This window comes from Scyliorhinus torazame, chromosome 16 (assembly GCF_047496885.1).
Source record: "Scyliorhinus torazame isolate Kashiwa2021f chromosome 16, sScyTor2.1, whole genome shotgun sequence".
Lineage (NCBI taxonomy): Eukaryota > Metazoa > Chordata > Chondrichthyes > Carcharhiniformes > Scyliorhinidae > Scyliorhinus > Scyliorhinus torazame.
Genome location: NC_092722.1, coordinates 159,052,694 through 159,072,477, shown reverse-complemented (window position 1 = coordinate 159,072,477; position 19,784 = coordinate 159,052,694). Strand labels below are relative to the sequence as shown.

General features: G+C 45.2%; 2 protein-coding genes across 2 annotated transcripts in view; both read left to right on the top strand.

The window, feature by feature from the left end:
- LOC140392313 (uncharacterized) overlaps positions 1–11,725 on the top strand; it is a 41,843-nt gene extending 30,118 nt beyond the window's left edge. Inside the window, exons 13-16 of the mRNA XM_072477629.1 lie at positions 3,046–3,069; positions 3,212–3,334; positions 5,532–5,558; positions 11,562–11,725. Coding sequence (XP_072333730.1) covers positions 3,046–3,069; positions 3,212–3,334; positions 5,532–5,558; positions 11,562–11,725 — 338 coding nt within the window. The remainder of the gene's footprint in view (positions 1–3,045; positions 3,070–3,211; positions 3,335–5,531; positions 5,559–11,561) is intronic.
- Positions 11,726–19,784, top strand: part of LOC140392312 (CUB and zona pellucida-like domain-containing protein 1) — a 33,267-nt gene continuing 25,208 nt past the window's right edge. Inside the window, exons 1-4 of the mRNA XM_072477628.1 lie at positions 11,726–11,804; positions 11,947–12,069; positions 14,271–14,297; positions 14,707–14,718. Of these exons, the coding sequence (XP_072333729.1) occupies positions 11,726–11,804; positions 11,947–12,069; positions 14,271–14,297; positions 14,707–14,718 (241 nt within the window). The remainder of the gene's footprint in view (positions 11,805–11,946; positions 12,070–14,270; positions 14,298–14,706; positions 14,719–19,784) is intronic.

The following is a 19,784-nucleotide window of genomic DNA, read 5'->3' as shown; positions in this document are numbered from 1 at the left end:
ACATACTTATCAAGAACACGCAGTAGCTGATCCTTGAACAAGCTCCACTTATCCAGTGTGTCCAAAACTTGCAGCCTACTTCTCCACCTTATCCCCCCCAAGTCACGTCTAATGGCATCATAATTTCCCTTCCCCCAGCTATAATTCTTGCCCTGCGGTGTATACTTATCCCTTTCCATCCTTAACGTAAACGTCACCGAATTGTGGTCACTGTCCCCAAAGTGCTCACCTACCTTCAAATCCAACACCTGGCCTGGTTCATTACCCAAAACCAAATCCAATGTGGCCTCGCCTCTTGTTGGCCTGTCAACAAACTGTGTCAGGAAACCCTCCTGCACACACTGAACAAAAAACGACCCATCTAATGTACTTGAACTATATCTTTTCCAGTCAATACTTGGAAAGTTAAAGTCTCCCATAATAACTACCCTATTACTTTCGCTCTTATCCAGGATCATCCTCGCCATCCTTTCCTCTACATCCCTAGAACTATTTGGAGGCCTATAGAAAACTCCCAACAGGGTGACCTCTCCTTTCCTGTTTCTAACCTCAGCCCATACTACCTCGGAAGATGAGTCCCCATCTAGCATCCTCTCCGCCACCGTAATACTGCTCTTGACTAGCAGCGCCACACCTCCCCCTCTTTTGCCTCCTTCTCTGAGCTTACTAAAACACCTAAACCCCGGAACCTGCAACATCCATTCCTGTCCCTGCTCTATCCACGTCTCCGAAATGGCCACAACATCGAAGTCCCAGGTACCAACCCATGCTGCCAGTTCCCCTACCTTATTTCGTATACTCCTGGCATTGAAGTAGACACACTTCAAACCACCTACCTGAACACTGGCCCCCTCCTGCGACGTCAAATCTGAGCTTCTGACCTCTATACTCTCATTCTCCCTTACCCTAAAACTACAATCCAGGTTCCCATGCCCCTGCTGCATTAGTTTAAACCCCCCCAAAGAGCACTAACAAATCTCCCCCCCAGGATATTTGTGCCCCGCAGGTTCAGATGTAGACCATCCTGTCTGTAGAGGTCCCACCTTCCCCAGAAAGCGCCCCAGTTATCCAGAAATCTGAATCCCTCCCGCCTGCACCATCCCTGTAGCCACGTGTTTAATTGCTCTCTCTCCCTATTCCTCATCTCACTATCACGTGGCACGGGCAACAACCCAGAGATAACAACTCTGTTTGTTCTAGTTCTGAGCTTCCATCCTAGCTCCTTGAAAGCCTGCCTGACATCCTTATCCCCTTTCCTACCTATGTCGTTAGTGCCAATGTGGACCACGACTTGGGGCTGCTCCCCATCCCCCTTAAGGACCCGGAAAACACGATCCGAGACATCACGTACCCTTGCACCTGGGAGGCAACATACCAAACGTGAGTCTCTCACGCTCCCACAAAATCTCCTATCTGTGCCCCTGACTATAGAGTCCCCAATTACTAATGCTCTGCTCCTCTCCCCCCTTCCCTTCTGAGCAACAGGGACAGACTCTGTGCCAGAGGTCTGTACCCCATGGCTTACCCCTGGTAAGTCCCCCCCCCCCACAAGTATCCAAAGCGGTATACTTGTTTCTCAGGGGAACGACCGCAGGGGATCCCTGCACTGACTGTTTTTTCCCCGTCCCTCTTACAGTTACCCATCTATCTCCAATCTTTGGTGTAACTAATTCCCTGAAGCTGCTATCTATGACCCCCTCTGCCTCCCGAATGATCCAAAGTTCTTCCAACTCCAGCTCCAGTTCCCTAACTCGGTCTTGGAGGAGCTGGAGATGGCATTACTTCCTGCAGGTAAAATCAGCAGGGACACTAACGGCATCCCTCACCTCAAACATCCTGCAGGAGGAACATTGCACTCCCTTCCCTGCCATTCCTCTAACTTTCTACCAAGATCTGGCTAACAACTAAATTAAATTTTTTTATATATTAAAAAAAATTATTAATAACAATAATAAAATATGGTACTTACCTCACACCAAAGGGTTTTATTATTAGGTTAGAGGAGGAGGGTGGGTGGGAGACACTACACGTGTAGTGTCTCGGGTTTCCTCTCCACCAGAATTTATTTGTGAGGGTCTTCCCAGAAGTCCGCGGGTCGACTTCCTGTTCCCACCTAAAACACTAGAATTTTTTTTTTAAAAATGTATTTAAAGGAGAAACTTACCTCCCAGAAATCACTTCCGCACTGCCCCCACTGAAATGGACTAGCCTGCTCCGCTCCTGCTGAAATCGACTTGGCCTGCAAGGTAAGCAAGTTGTTAATCTGCGCTTTTTCAAAATTCCCGCGCTGATTCTAAGGTCCCAGCTCTCACTCCCGAACTCAACAGCTGACCTGCAAGGTAAGTAAGTTAATCTGTACTCACCTCACCACAGACAGCGACCTTTTAAATTTCCCCTTAGAGTTTAAAATGTGCCGGTTATGTAGGCTTACAAGAATAGGGTGGGGGAGTGGGCCTTGGTAGGGTGCTCTTTCAGGGGTATGTGGTGACTTCATAGGCCAAATGCTCTCCTTGTGCTCTGACGGCATTCTATGGATCCATGTAATTCTATGGAATGGCAGATTTCATTGGGGAAGATTTCACCTTTTTGGGTGCTTTTCTGACCAATGATTCTGGTTCTCAGTTTGACGTACATTTGATGTTTGTTTAATTCGGAAAGTTAATTGTGGCTTTTTAAATTATTTTGTCTGACATGACTGGACCAAAAGGCCCAAATGCCTTCAAGTTGACAGATGTCCTTTGCAGTCTATAGATAATGTTTTGGTCTCTTAGCCGGTAGCACTGAGCTTCTTTTCTGCAGCAAGTTTTACCTGGTCCCTGTTCATAGGTTTTCCTAATTTCCCAAAAGATCGGAGTTCCTTGTTGGTGCTCCCTGTGGTGCTAAGGAGGGAAAGGAGTAGGAATTTACAAGAAGTGGTACAAATCTATATCAGAGCTGGTCATTCTTTCTTTCATGCTGTTGAAAAAGATCAAGCTAAGTTTGAGGATTGAATGTGTATGAAAACTATTCTTTTTACTTACGTGTTTATTTCCATTATTTTGATAGAGTCTCCGTCAGAAGTATCAAGAGGTATGGAAAAAAGCTTAAAGAAAATGTATTGATTTGATGTTGAATGATAAAATTTTATTACATTTATTTTTAAATGTGTAATCGCAGCTTGGTTAGCAATGAACACAATTTCAGATCTAACTCGACATTTACTGTATAACAGGACACGGTTCCTGCAGATACAACTGTGGAGGATCTTCTTCAGACTGTTCCTGTGATTACAACTGTCGGTATTATGGCACCTGTTGTTCTGATTTCTGTGATCACTGTCCATACATTAATTATGGTAAGTAATCGTTTGGATCATAAACTAATATTTAAATTCATTCTGTTAGTATATTATAATTAAAATGATGACTGCTTATTTTAACTCAAATGAAGACCATATTTCTCATTGTGAATCAGTGTAGCTGAGCCTAAGATGATGTGAGATTTTTTTCTGCAGTCTGTGCTGTGATCGGTGACATTATGGCCTGGACAGATTTGTGCTGTACTTTTCAAATGTTAAAGCTAGGTCAGTCTGAAGTACAGTGTCTGCAAAATGTGTTTCCATGGCGCCCATATTTGTCAGTGACACATGCTAGGCCTGATTTTAGCAAGTGCGTTGGTCGCTCTTAAGGACTGTGCAGTGGAAGTATGGAGACTGATCATGACGTTGTACAATGTGACACTGATTTGAGGCTCACCCTGGCATGTCCGACCTCATCATTCCAGATGATGCCTCCTCTTAACCTCGCACAGCTGGACATGTATTCAGGAGCAGGAAGGACCACCCATCAACCCGATATAAAAGAGTCATCAACTACTTCTATGTTACTGCCAAATTTAGATTTCAACAGAGTTTTGCTGACTTTAAAAAGTTTTGTGAGGTTTCCACCGACGTTTAAAGTTATTAAACTTTGCAGGGCATAGTGTCACACATGATGAAGTTCTTTGTTCTCACTTCAAGGTTTCAGCTCAGACCACTTGCACTCATCCATGGGTGATTTATTTCCCAGCATCCCTGGCCGGCATAGATTGAGCAAACACAGCCCAAGAGAGCAGAATGGGGAGAGGAAGGGCTCTGAAAACAATGCTCAATGAAACTGTCATCTTCAGGGAGTCAATCACTGAGCCCAACCTCACTAAACTCAATGGCGTGAATCTTGTTGAGGCATCAATGCTGTTGTCTGCCAGATGGAGAGACAGAGTGAGACCCGATGATTCTCTATACGGGAAGGTCCATAAAACCACAGGCCAATCAGGCAGTGGTGAGGCCTGTGGCATTCCGTTCCCTGTAATCCAGAACCATGTGCGCTGGTCTCACCTATTGGGAGAAGGCAGTCAATCAGAGTCTGTGATCTCTTCTGCTCAGCAGAACCAATGGGAGACAATAGCTGCCTACGGAAGGACAGATGCTGGAGTCCCAGGAACATGGAGTGACCCAAGCCACATAGAAGCAGTGTTGGGAGGTGTGGGGTTTTGGGTAGCTTGAGGGTCTGGGAAGATGCATGCAGGGTGGTCTGTGGCAAAGGCAAGGGGGCTGCCTCTCAACAGACCCTCTGCTACCCAATGTCCAGTTCCTCAACCAGGCACGGAGTACCTTTGAGTACCCCCCCCCCCAACCCTTATTGAAAGTGACAAGCACTTCCGTGAATTTTACATGTCCTGTATGTTGCATGGTGACAGGGCCACCTCCTGTTGGGTTAATACCAGTGATGGCAGGAAGCTATCCAGAAATGGTCATCAGTTGGCCACTTAAGGACCTTAATTGACAGAAGGGTGGGGTGACCTAACATGGGCTTTCCCCTCTGGAAATCCATTCTAGTGGGGGCAGGAGGGGCGGGTCCAACAGTCCTCCTGAGTAAATATGCTTAACACCTCCAATCCCTCCGATCGTGAGAGCTGAAAATTCCAGCCAAGCACATTGCACAAACAGCTGCACATTGAAATCTATTGCATCTGGGAGGCAGAGTTGCAGCCCTAGAGCAGGTCAAGGATGGCACTGTTACTGAATGTGACCACAAACTGCGTCTCTCAGTTTGCTGACCACTGCGATATTGGAGGTGACAGTCAGTGAAACGAGGTGGGAGAATTCATTTTCTTCCCTTTTGTGACCGTAGCTTCATCGGGACAGTGGTTTTCCCCATTGTGCAGAGTGTCATTGATGCACACTCGTGGCTTTGTAGATTCTGTATCTAAATACAGAGATGTACCCAAACCACAAAGGCCACTGCCTGATTATCCAGTGGAGCGAAGCCATTCTCAGCACGTTGTCTTTTATTTCTGGATGGGGATGGGTTGCCTATTCTGTGTGTTGTGTATAACAAGCTAGCTGCAACAGGCAGACTTTTCCTGTCCCTTTGTTCATGAAAATGTGAATAATCTCTGATGTTAATAATTTATTTTTGCAATGTGTTACATTAATATTTCTGAGTATGAATGGTGTATGATTCTTCAGAAATACTTGACAAAGCGAATATACCGAATGTTTTCCTCTACAGGATACTGCAGTGTACATTCAACAACAGGTCAGTAATATTTAAGTTAATTTTCAGTTAACTTGGCAGTTTGTATATTTGCTGATCCTGTTGCAGCCACCAAAATTAATCTTAATGGCTGTACTGTACTCATTGTTCATTGGGTTAAATCTTTATAAATAGCTGTCAAAAGCCTGTGCAATATGTCTGAAAACCTGAACTCTGCTCCTCATTCACTATTTGGGAGTTACAATTGGACATCGGACATAAGGATCCAGTGAGACTGCTCTCTCCATCATGTCTAAAGGTGATGGGTCATTGGCATTTACCGAGAGTGTTAAATCTCTGCCGCGTTTGCAGCATTTTACACAGGCACAACCCTACAGTGATCAAATGGAGGTTGAGGTTTGAATGGGTTTGCAAAATGTTCTTAATACTTATACATTCATTTTTATTATTTTACAATGGGACCTACAGATATGGAAAAGACCTTCAACAAAATATACCCATCCACATCTGAATGATAGAATTTCATGACATTTCTTTGGAATTGGTACTCTGCAACCTTGTTTACAATCAACATAACTTCACCATGAGAAGAAATAGTAGCAGGAAAAGGCCATTTGGTCCATCAAGCCTGTTCCATCATTCAATCATAGCACTCCTTCTGAGGCTCTGATTGACCACCTGGCTTATCTACAGGGGGGACTTTGCAAGAGCGTGTGCCATGTGGTCATCAATGGAAACAGCTGGTAGCACAGTATGTCCCAGCAGAAGTGCACATGGTGTGGGGTATGGGAGAACAGAAATAGAAGCAGATTAGTGTTCTGTTCTTTGGGTCTTAAGTAATGCATGTCAGTCAGACTTAGAGAGGCATTTCAGTTCTCCCTAGACTTGTAAATACAATCAACATTTCCTATATGTTTACGTGAGGGATGTGGTGGGAGGAAGAACAAGTGGTGAGTGTGGATGCCCTTGTCCACCACACCTGACCATGTGAACTTTACTCAGCTAAATGACGGCATGGTGGCACAATGATTAGCACTGCTGTCCTACAGCGCCAGGAATCCGGGTTTGATTCTGGCCTTGGGTGACTGTGTGGCATTTGTTAGTTCTCCCAGTGAGTGTGTGAGTTTCCACTGGGTGCTCCGGTTTCCTCCCACAGTCCAAAGATGTGTAGGTTAGGTGAATTGGCCATGCTAAATTAGAACATAGAACATAGAACAATACAGCGCAGTACAGGCCCTTCGGCCCACGATGTTGCACCGAAACAAAAGCCATCTAACCTACACTATACCATTATCATCCATATGTTTATCCAATAAACTTTTAAATGCCCTCAATGTTGGCGAGTTCACTACTGTAGCAGGTAGGGCATTCCACGGCCTCACTACTCTTTGCGTAAATAACCTACCCCTGACCTCTGTCCTATATCTATTACCCCTCAGTTTAAGGCTATGTCCCCTCGTGCTAGCCATTTCCATCCGCGGGAGAAGGCTCTCACTGTCCACCCTATCTAACCCTCTGATCATTTTGTATGCCTCTATTAAGTCTCCTCTTAACCTTCTTCTCTCTAACGAAAACAACCTCAAGTCCATCAGCCTTTCCTCATAAGATTTTCCCTCCATACCAGGCAACATCCTGGTAAATCACCACTGCACCCGCTCCAAAGCCTCCACGACCTTCCTATAATGCGGTGACCAGAACTGTACGCAATACTCCAAATTCGGCCGTACCAGAGTTCTGTACAGCTGCAACATGACCTCCTGACTCCGGAACTCAATCCCTCTACCAATAAAGGCCAACACTCCATAGGCCTTCTTCACCACCCTATCAACCTGGATGGCAACCTTCAGGGATCTATGCACATGGACACCTAGATCCCTCTGCTCATCCACACTTTCAAGAACTTTTCCATTAGCCAAATATTCCACATTCCTGTTTTTCCTTCCAAAGTGAATCACCTCACACTTCTCTACATTAAACTCCATTTGCCACCTCTCAGCCCAGCACTGCAGCTTATCTATATCCCTCTGTAACCTGCTACTTCCTTCCACACTATCGACAACACCACCGACTTTAGTATCGTCTGCAAATTTACTCACCCACCCTTCTGCGCCTTCCTCTAGGTCATTGATAAAAATGACAAACAGCAACGGCCCCAGAACAGATCCTTGTGGTACTCCACTTGTGACTGTACTCCATTCTGAACATTTCCCATCAACCACCACCCTCTGTCTTCTTTCAGCTAGCCAATTTCTGATCCACATCTCTAAATCACCCTCAATCCCCAGCCTCCATATTTTCTGCAATAGCCTACCGTGGGGAACCTTATCAAACGCTTTGCTGAAATCCATATACACCACATCAACTGCTCTACCCTCGTCTACCTGTTCAGTCACCTTCTCAAAGAACTCGATAAGGTTTGTGAGGCATGACCTACCCTTCACAAAGCCATGCTGATTATCCCTGATCATATTATTCCTATCTAGATGATTATAAATCTTGTCTCTTATAATCCCCTCCAAGACTTTACCCACTACAGACGTGAGGCTCACCGGTCTATAGTTGCCGGGGTTGTCTCTGCTCCCCTTTTTGAACAAAGGGACCACATTTGCTATCCTCCAGTCCTCTGGCACTATTCCTGTATCCAATGATGACATACAAATCAAAGCCAATGGTCCAGCAATCTCTTCCCTGGCCTCCCAGAGAATCCTAGGATAAATCCCATCAGGTCCCGGGGACTTATCTATTTTCAGCCTGTCCAGAATTGCCAACACCTCTTCCCTACTTACCTCAATGCCATCTAATCTATTTACCTGGAGCTCAGCATTCTCCTCCACAACATTATCTTTTTCCTGAGTGAATACTGACGAAAAATATTCATTTAGTATCTCGCCTATCTCTTCAGACTCTACACACAACTTCCCATCCCTGTCCTTGACTGGTCCTACTCTGTCCCTAGTCATTCGCTTATTCCTGACATACCTATAGAAAGCTTTTGGGTTTTCCTTGATCCTTCCTGCCAAATACTTCTCATGTCCCCTCCTTGCTCGTCTTAGCTCTCTCTTTAGATCCTTCCTCGCTACCTTGTAACTATCCATCGCCCCAACTTAAACTTCACACCTCATCTTCACATAGGTCTCCTTCTTCCTCTTAACAAGAGATTCCACTTCTTTGGTAAACCACGGTTCCCTCGCTCGGCACCTTCCTCCCTGCCTGACCGGTACATACTTATCAAGAACACGCAGTAGCTGATCCTTGAACAAGCTCCACTTATCCAGTGTGTCCAAAACTTGCAGCCTACTTCTCCACCTTATCCCCCCCAAGTCACGTCTAATGGCATCATAATTTCCCTTCCCCCAGCTATAATTCTTGCCCTGCGGTGTATACTTATCCCTTTCCATCCTTAACGTAAACGTCACCGAATTGTGGTCACTGTCCCCAAAGTGCTCACCTACCTTCAAATCCAACACCTGGCCTGGTTCATTACCCAAAACCAAATCCAATGTGGCCTCGCCTCTTGTTGGCCTGTCAACAAACTGTGTCAGGAAACCCTCCTGCACACACTGAACAAAAAACGACCCATCTAATGTACTTGAACTATATCTTTTCCAGTCAATACTTGGAAAGTTAAAGTCTCCCATAATAACTACCCTATTACTTTCGCTCTTATCCAGGATCATCCTCGCCATCCTTTCCTCTACATCCCTAGAACTATTTGGAGGCCTATAGAAAACTCCCAACAGGGTGACCTCTCCTTTCCTGTTTCTAACCTCAGCCCATACTACCTCGGAAGATGAGTCCCCATCTAGCATCCTCTCCGCCACCGTAATACTGCTCTTGACTAGCAGCGCCACACCTCCCCCTCTTTTGCCTCCTTCTCTGAGCTTACTAAAACACCTAAACCCCGGAACCTGCAACATCCATTCCTGTCCCTGCTCTATCCACGTCTCCGAAATGGCCACAACATCGAAGTCCCAGGTACCAACCCATGCTGCCAGTTCCCCTACCTTATTTCGTATACTCCTGGCATTGAAGTAGACACACTTCAAACCACCTACCTGAACACTGGCCCCCTCCTGCGACGTCAAATCTGAGCTTCTGACCTCTATACTCTCATTCTCCCTTACCCTAAAACTACAATCCAGGTTCCCATGCCCCTGCTGCATTAGTTTAAACCCCCCCAAAGAGCACTAACAAATCTCCCCCCCAGGATATTTGTGCCCCGCAGGTTCAGATGTAGACCATCCTGTCTGTAGAGGTCCCACCTTCCCCAGAAAGCGCCCCAGTTATCCAGAAATCTGAATCCCTCCCGCCTGCACCATCCCTGTAGCCACGTGTTTAATTGCTCTCTCTCCCTATTCCTCATCTCACTATCACGTGGCACGGGCAACAACCCAGAGATAACAACTCTGTTTGTTCTAGTTCTGAGCTTCCATCCTAGCTCCTTGAAAGCCTGCCTGACATCCTTATCCCCTTTCCTACCTATGTCGTTAGTGCCAATGTGGACCACGACTTGGGGCTGCTCCCCATCCCCCTTAAGGACCCGGAAAACACGATCCGAGACATCACGTACCCTTGCACCTGGGAGGCAACATACCAAACGTGAGTCTCTCACGCTCCCACAAAATCTCCTATCTGTGCCCCTGACTATAGAGTCCCCAATTACTAATGCTCTGCTCCTCTCCCCCCTTCCCTTCTGAGCAACAGGGACAGACTCTGTGCCAGAGGTCTGTACCCCATGGCTTACCCCTGGTAAGTCCCCCCCCCCCACAAGTATCCAAAGCGGTATACTTGTTTCTCAGGGGAACGACCGCAGGGGATCCCTGCACTGACTGTTTTTTCCCCGTCCCTCTTACAGTTACCCATCTATCTCCAATCTTTGGTGTAACTAATTCCCTGAAGCTGCTATCTATGACCCCCTCTGCCTCCCGAATGATCCAAAGTTCTTCCAACTCCAGCTCCAGTTCCCTAACTCGGTCTTGGAGGAGCTGGAGATGGCATTACTTCCTGCAGGTAAAATCAGCAGGGACACTAACGGCATCCCTCACCTCAAACATCCTGCAGGAGGAACATTGCACTCCCTTCCCTGCCATTCCTCTAACTTTCTACCAAGATCTGGCTAACAACTAAATTAAATTTTTTTATATATTAAAAAAAATTATTAATAACAATAATAAAATATGGTACTTACCTCACACCAAAGGGTTTTATTATTAGGTTAGAGGAGGAGGGTGGGTGGGAGACACTACACGTGTAGTGTCTCGGGTTTCCTCTCCACCAGAATTTATTTGTGAGGGTCTTCCCAGAAGTCCGCGGGTCGACTTCCTGTTCCCACCTAAAACACTAGAATTTTTTTTAAAAAAATGTATTTAAAGGAGAAACTTACCTCCCAGAAATCACTTCCGCACTGCCCCCACTGAAATGGACTAGCCTGCTCCGCTCCTGCTGAAATCGACTTGGCCTGCAAGGTAAGCAAGTTGTTAATCTGCGCTTTTTCAAAATTCCCGCGCTGATTCTAAGGTCCCAGCTCTCACTCCCGAACTCAACAGCTGACCTGCAAGGTAAGTAAGTTAATCTGTACTCACCTCACCACAGACAGCGACCTTTTAAATTTCCCCTTAGAGTTTAAAATGTGCCGGTTATGTAGGCTTACAAGAATAGGGTGGGGGAGTGGGCCTTGGTAGGGTGCTCTTTCAGGGGTATGTGGTGACTTCATAGGCCAAATGCTCTCCTTGTGCTCTGACGGCATTCTATGGATCCATGTAATTCTATGGAATGGCAGATTTCATTGGGGAAGATTTCACCTTTTTGGGTGCTTTTCTGACCAATGATTCTGGTTCTCAGTTTGACGTACATTTGATGTTTGTTTAATTCGGAAAGTTAATTGTGGCTTTTTAAATTATTTTGTCTGACATGACTGGACCAAAAGGCCCAAATGCCTTCAAGTTGACAGATGTCCTTTGCAGTCTATAGATAATGTTTTGGTCTCTTAGCCGGTAGCACTGAGCTTCTTTTCTGCAGCAAGTTTTACCTGGTCCCTGTTCATAGGTTTTCCTAATTTCCCAAAAGATCGGAGTTCCTTGTTGGTGCTCCCTGTGGTGCTAAGGAGGGAAAGGAGTAGGAATTTACAAGAAGTGGTACAAATCTATATCAGAGCTGGTCATTCTTTCTTTCATGCTGTTGAAAAAGATCAAGCTAAGTTTGAGGATTGAATGTGTATGAAAACTATTCTTTTTACTTACGTGTTTATTTTCATTATTTTGATAGAGTCTCCGTCAGAAGTATCAAGAGGTATGGAAAAAAGCTTAAAGAAAATGTATTGATTTGATGTTGAATGATAAAATTTTATTACATTTATTTTTAAATGTGTAATCGCAGCTTGGTTAGCAATGGACACAATTTCAGATCTAACTTGGCATTTACTGTATAACAGGACACGGTTCCTGCAGATACAACTGTGGAGGATCTTCTTCAGACTGTTCCTGTGATTACAACTGTCGGTATTATGGCACCTGTTGTTCTGATTTCTGTGATCACTGTCCATACATTAATTATGGTAAGTAATCGTTTGGATCATAAACTAATATTTAAATTCATTCTGTTAGTATATTATAATTAAAATGATGACTGCTTATTTTAACTCAAATGAAGACCATATTTCTCATTGTGAATCAGTGTAGCTGAGCCTAAGATGATGTGAGATTTTTTTCTGCAGTCTGTGCTGTGATCGGTGACATTATGGCCTGGACAGATTTGTGCTGTACTTTTCAAATGTTAAAGCTAGGTCAGTCTGAAGTACAGTGTCTGCAAAATGTGTTTCCATGGCGCCCATATTTGTCAGTGACACATGCTAGGCCTGATTTTAGCAAGTGCGTTGGTCGCTCTTAAGGACTGTGCAGTGGAAGTATGGAGACTGATCATGACGTTGTACAATGTGACACTGATTTGAGGCTCACCCTGGCATGTCCGACCTCATCATTCCAGATGATGCCTCCTCTTAACCTCGCACAGCTGGACATGTATTCAGGAGCAGGAAGGACCACCCATCAACCCGATATAAAAGAGTCATCAACTACTTCTATGTTACTGCCAAATTTAGATTTCAACAGAGTTTTGCTGACTTTAAAAAGTTTTGTGAGGTTTCCACCGACGTTTAAAGTTATTAAACTTTGCAGGGCATAGTGTCACACATGATGAAGTTCTTTGTTCTCACTTCAAGGTTTCAGCTCAGACCACTTGCACTCATCCATGGGTGATTTATTTCCCAGCATCCCTGGCCGGCATAGATTGAGCAAACACAGCCCAAGAGAGCAGAATGGGGAGAGGAAGGGCTCTGAAAACAATGCTCAATGAAACTGTCATCTTCAGGGAGTCAATCACTGAGCCCAACCTCACTAAACTCAATGGCGTGAATCTTGTTGAGGCATCAATGCTGTTGTCTGCCAGATGGAGAGACAGAGTGAGACCCGATGATTCTCTATACGGGAAGGTCCATAAAACCACAGGCCAATCAGGCAGTGGTGAGGCCTGTGGCATTCCGTTCCCTGTAATCCAGAACCATGTGCGCTGGTCTCACCTATTGGGAGAAGGCAGTCAATCAGAGTCTGTGATCTCTTCTGCTCAGCAGAACCAATGGGAGACAATAGCTGCCTACGGAAGGACAGATGCTGGAGTCCCAGGAACATGGAGTGACCCAAGCCACATAGAAGCAGTGTTGGGAGGTGTGGGGTTTTGGGTAGCTTGAGGGTCTGGGAAGATGCATGCAGGGTGGTCTGTGGCAAAGGCAAGGGGGCTGCCTCTCAACAGACCCTCTGCTACCCAATGTCCAGTTCCTCAACCAGGCACGGAGTACCTTTGAGTACCCCCCCCCCCAACCCTTATTGAAAGTGACAAGCACTTCCGTGAATTTTACATGTCCTGTATGTTGCATGGTGACAGGGCCACCTCCTGTTGGGTTAATACCAGTGATGGCAGGAAGCTATCCAGAAATGGTCATCAGTTGGCCACTTAAGGACCTTAATTGACAGAAGGGTGGGGTGACCTAACATGGGCTTTCCCCTCTGGAAATCCATTCTAGTGGGGGCAGGAGGGGCGGGTCCAACAGTCCTCCTGAGTAAATATGCTTAACACCTCCAATCCCTCCGATCGTGAGAGCTGAAAATTCCAGCCAAGCACATTGCACAAACAGCTGCACATTGAAATCTATTGCATCTGGGAGGCAGAGTTGCAGCCCTAGAGCAGGTCAAGGATGGCACTGTTACTGAATGTGACCACAAACTGCGTCTCTCAGTTTGCTGACCACTGCGATATTGGAGGTGACAGATAGTCAGTGAAACGAGGTGGGAGAATTCATTTTCTTCCCTTTTGTGACCGTAGCTTCATCGGGACAGTGGTTTTCCCCATTGTGCAGAGTGTCATTGATGCACACTCGTGGCTTTGTAGATTCTGTATCTAAATACAGAGATGTACCCAAACCACAAAGGCCACTGCCTGATTATCCAGTGGAGCGAAGCCATTCTCAGCACGTTGTCTTTTATTTCTGGATGGGGATGGGTTGCCTATTCTGTGTGTTGTGTATAACAAGCTAGCTGCAACAGGCAGACTTTTCCTGTCCCTTTGTTCATGAAAATGTGAATAATCTCTGATGTTAATAATTTATTTTTGCAATGTGTTACATTAATATTTCTGAGTATGAATGGTGTATGATTCTTCAGAAATACTTGACAAAGCGAATATACCGAATGTTTTCCTCTACAGGATACTGCAGTGTACATTCAACAACAGGTCAGTAATATTTAAGTTAATTTTCAGTTAATTTGGCAGTTATGATATTTGCTGATCCTTTCGCAGCCGCAATAATTAATGTTAATGGTTGTACTGATTGTTCATTGGGTGAAATCTTTATAAACAGCTGTCAAAAGCCTGTGCAATATCTCTGTAAACCTGGACTCTGCTCCTCATTCACTATTTGGGAGTTACAATTGGACATCGGACATAAGGATCCAGTGAGACTGCTCTCTCCATCATGTCTAAAGGTGATGGGACATTGGCATTTACAGAGAGTGTTAAATCTCTGCTGCATTTGCAGCATCTTTGACAGGCACAACCCTAAAAAGATCAAATGGAGGTTGAGTTTTGAACGGGTTTGCAAAATGTTCTTATTACTTATACATTTATTTTTATTATTTTACAGAGCGACCTACAGGTATGAAAAAAACCTTCAACAAAATATTCCCATTCAGATCTGAATGATAGAATTTCATTTTATTTCTTTGAAAATTGTAATCTGTCACCTTGTTTACAATCAACATAACTTCACCATGAGAAGAAATAGGAGCAGGGGGAGGCCATTCGGCCCCTCAAGCCTGTAACATCATTCAATAAGATCAAGACTTATCTGATTGGGCCACATTTTCATTTTCCTGTTTGACCCCGATAACCCTTAACTCCCTTTTTGAGCAAAAGCATGTCTAACTGAGCCTCAAATATATTCAGTGACTAAATCTCACTGTTCTCTGTGGTAGAGATTTCCAATGATTAATGACCCTCCGAGAGAGGAAAGTCCTCCTCATTTCTGTGTTAAATGGGAGGTCTTTGGGTTGTGGGGGTGAGACCCACTCAGACACAGAGAGAATGTGCAAACTCCACAGGGACAGTGACCCAGGGCCAGGATCGAACCGGGTCCTTGGCTGCATGAGGCAGAAGTGCTAACCACTGCGCCACCGTGCCGCCTGTGTTTGCTGACCGATATTGCCTTCCAGTGAATCTATGTTTTGTTTTTCAAATTTTCAGCTTTTTAGTCAGATCGCTCCATGGTCTCGCTCTTTTCGGTTTCTGTAATTCTGTCTTGCCCCACAACACTCGGAGTTATCTACAGTTCTCTAACTCGGGCCCCTTGCGCATCACCAATTTGAGTTTCCCCACCATGGGTGACCATACCCTTAGTTGCTTTGGCCCTGAGCTCTGGAATATCCTCCCTACACCACTCTGCCTCTCTACTTCACTTTACTCCCTTAAGACAGTCCTTAAAACTTAACTCAATGGACAAGCAATTGATCATCTGACCTAGAACCAGATTTTAGTTACTGAGAACGATATCTCTGTCTGAGCAGCCTCAGGGAAAGAACCACAAAACGTATGTTTGTTGGGTGGCTGTACCGAGTGGCACGGTAGCAGAGTGTTTAGTACTGTTGCTTCACAGTGCCAGGGATCCGGGTTCGATTCCCGGCTTAGGCGACTGTCTGTGCGGAATTTGCACGTTCTCCCTGTGTCTGCATGTGTTCCCTCCGAGTGCTCTGGTTTCCTCCCGTAATTCCTGAAAGAGCTGAATGTTAGTTGAATTGAACATTCTGAATTCTCCCTCACTGTACCCGAACAGGCGCCGTAATGTGGCAACTGGGGGATTTTCACAGTAACTTCATTGCAGTGTTAATATAAGCTTACTTGTGACACTAATAAAGAATATATTTATTATTTTGGGGGTGTTGGTGCGAGGTAGTGTCGGACCCAATGGGCCTGGAAGGAAGCCGGACATGCCGATGGGGGCTGATGAGTGCTGATGTGGGCTGGTTAGATGATCCATGTTGGTTCTCTGGCTCTTTGTCCCAGATGTTCTACAAGGTGTAAGGTCCTCACTTTCACACTCCCTCACCCCCAGCTCACTCCCACATGGCTCAAACCATCCATGTCACCTCCACAGTAACTTACACAGTATCCAACATGTGCAGATTCAGGAGCCACTTGGAGATGAAAGAATATAAAATTCTAACAAGCCAATAAAGCTCCAACTACTACACACTTGATAGTGAAGTAACAACCATTTATAACATCCATTAAAAACTATTAAATATTCTAAATTGGTTAATTGGTCTTCTTCAAAATAAACCTCTTTCAGATCCAAGATCAGAGCAAGTTAAGAATCTAATAGCCTCTTTAAGTTGTCAGTTTACTGTGGACTCAAAGTCCTGTTGCTGCAATTGTACCTTTTTAAACTCAACCGAGCATCTATAATGCCACAGTGATAGCCCTTGTAGAAATGTTCAAAAAATCTGCATTGAAACATAGAATATACAGTGCAGAAGAAGGCCATTCAAACAAAGAACAAAGAAAAGTACAGCACAGGAACAGGCCCTTCGGCCCTCCAAGCCACTGCCGACCATGCTGCCCGACTAAACTACAATCTTCTACACTTCCTGGGTCCGTATCCCTCTATTCCCATACTATTCATGTATTTGTCAAGATGCCCCTTAAATGTCGCTATCGTCCCTGCTTCCACCACCTCCTCCGGCAGCGAGTTCCAGGCACCCACTAACTTCTGTGTAAAAAACTTGCCTTGTATATCTACTCTAAACCTTGCCCCTCGCGCCTTAAACCTATGCCCCCCAGTAATTGACCCCTCTACCCTGGGGAAAAGCCTCTGACTATTCTCTCTGTCTATGCCCCTCATAATTTTGTAGACCTCTATCAGGTCGCCCCTCAACCTCCTTCGTTCCAGTGAGAACAAACCGAGTTTATTCAACCGCTCCTCATAGCTAATGCCCTCCATACATTCTGGTAAATCTCTTCTGCACCCTCTCTAAAGCCTCCACATCCTTCTGGTAGTGTGGCGACCAGAATTGAACACTATACTCCAAGTGTGGCCTAACTAAGGTTCTGTACAGCTGCAACATGACTTGCCAATTCTTATACTCAATGCCCCGGCCAAAGAAGGCAAGCATGCCGTATTCCTTCTTGACTACCTTCTCCACCTGTGTTGCCACTTTCAGTGACCTGTGGACCTGTACATCTAGATCTCTCTGACTTTCAATACTCTTGAGGGTTCTACCATTCACTGTATATTCCCTACCTGCATTAGACCTTCCAAAATGCATTACCTCACATTTGTCCAGATTAAACTCCATCTGCCATCTCTCCGCCCAAGTCTCCAAACAATCTAAATCCTGCTGTATCCTCTGACAGTCCTCATCGCTATCCGCAATTCCACCAACCTTTGTGTCGTCTGCAAACTTACTAATCAGGCCAGTTACATTTTCCTCCAAATCATTTATATATACTACAAACAGCAAAGGTTCCAGCACTGATCCCTGTGGAACACCACTAGTCACGGCCCTCCAATTAGAAAAGCACCCTTCCATTGTTACTCTCTGCCTTCTATGACCTAGCCAGTTCTGTATCCACCTTGCCAGCTCACCCCGATCCCATGTTACTTTACCTTTTGTACTAGTCTACCATGAGGGACCTTGTCAAAGGCCTTACTGAAGTCCATATAGACAACATCCACGGCCCTACCTGCATCAATCATCTTTGTGACCTCTTCGAAAAACTCTATCAAGTTAGTGAGACCTGACGTCCCCTTCACAAAACCATGCTGCCGCTCACAAATATGTCCATTTGCTTCCAAATGGGAGTAGATCCGGTCTCGAAGAATTCTCTCCAGTAATTTCCCTACCACTGACGTAAGGCTCACTGGCCTATAGTTCCCTGGATTATCCTTGCTACCATTCTTAAACAGAAGAACAACATTGGCTATTCTCCAGTCCTCCGGGACATCACCTGAAGACAGTGAGGATCCAAAGATTTCTGTCAAGGCCTCAGCAATTTCCTCTCTAGCCTCCTTCAGTATTCTGGGGTGGATCCCATCAGGCCCTGGGGACTTATCTACCTTAATATTTTTCAAGACGCCCAACACCTCGTCTTTTTGGATCTCAATGTGACCCAGGCTATCTACACACCCTTCTCCAGATTCAACATCCACCAATTCCTTCTCTTTGGTGAATACTGATGCAAAGTATTCATTTAGTACCTCGCCCATTTCCTCTGGCTCCACACATAGATTCCCTTGTCTATCGTTCAGTGGGCCAACCCTTTCCCTGCCTACCCTCTTGCTTTTTATGTACATGTAAAAAGCCGTTGTTCCTTAACCCTATTTGCCAATGACTTTTCGTGACCCCTTCTAGCCCTCCTGACTCCTTGCTTAAGTTCCATCCTACTTTCCTTATATTCCACACAGCCTTTTAGCCCTGACAAATGCCCCCTTTTTTTTGGACGAGGCCTACAATATCTCTCGTTTTCCAAGGTTGTCAAAAATTGCCGTATTTATCCTTCTTCCTCACAGGAACATGCCGGTCCTGAATTCCTTTCAACTGACACTTGAAAGCCTCCCACATGTCAGGTGTTGATTTACCCTCAAACATCCGCCCCCAATCTAGGTTCTTCAGTTCCCGCCTAATATTGTTATAATTAGCCTTCCCCCAATTTAGCACATTCACCCTAGGACCACTCTTATCCTTGTCCACCAGCACTTTAAAACTTACTGAATTGTGGTCACTGTTCCCGAAATGCTCCCCTACTGAAACTTCTACCACCTGGCCGTGCTCATTCCACAATACCAGGTCCAGTACAGCCCCTTCCCTAGTTGGACTGTCTACATATTGTTTTAAGAAGCCCTTCTGGATGCTCCTTACAAACTCTGCCCCGTCTAAGCCCCTGGCACAAAGTGAGTCCCCGTCAATATTGGGGAAGTTGAAGCCTCCCATCACATCAACCCCGTTGTTTTTACTCTTTTCCAAAATCTGTCTACCTATCTGCTCCTCTATCTCCCGCTGGCTGTTGGGAGGCCTGTAGTAAACCCCCAACATTGTGACTGCACCCTTCTTATTCCTGATCTCTACCCATATCGCCTCACTGCCCTCTGAGGTGTCCTCCTGTAGTACAGCTGTGATATTCTCCCTAACCAGTAGCGCAACTCCGCCATCCCTTTTACATCCCCCTCTATCCTGCCTGAAACATCTAAATCCTGGAACGTTTAGCTGACAATCATGCCCATCCCTCAACCAGGTCTCTGTAATGGCAACAACATCATAGTTCCAAGTACTAATCCAAGCTCTAAGTTCATCTGCCTTACCCGTAATACTTCTTCCATTAAAAAATATGCACTTCAGGCCACCAGGCCCGCTGTGTTCAGCAACTTCTCCCTGTCTGCTCTGCCTCAGAGCCATACTGGCCCTATTCCCTAGTTCTCCCTCAATGTTAACTATATGTTTCCTAGCACTAGATTTCTACTATAAATGAGAAAGTTAAATACAGTATTCTCCGATCTCTGGCTTAGATTCCCCTCTAAATCATAATTAAGTAATTATGTTTAATTAGTTTACCAATGCTTAACTTTTTTAATTTAGTGTAGATTCCCAACCAGCCAATCAGGCCACAGCTTTTCTGTGATGTCACTTCAGTCCCCCCCTAAAGAGTTGGAAAATTAAAAAACTTCCAACT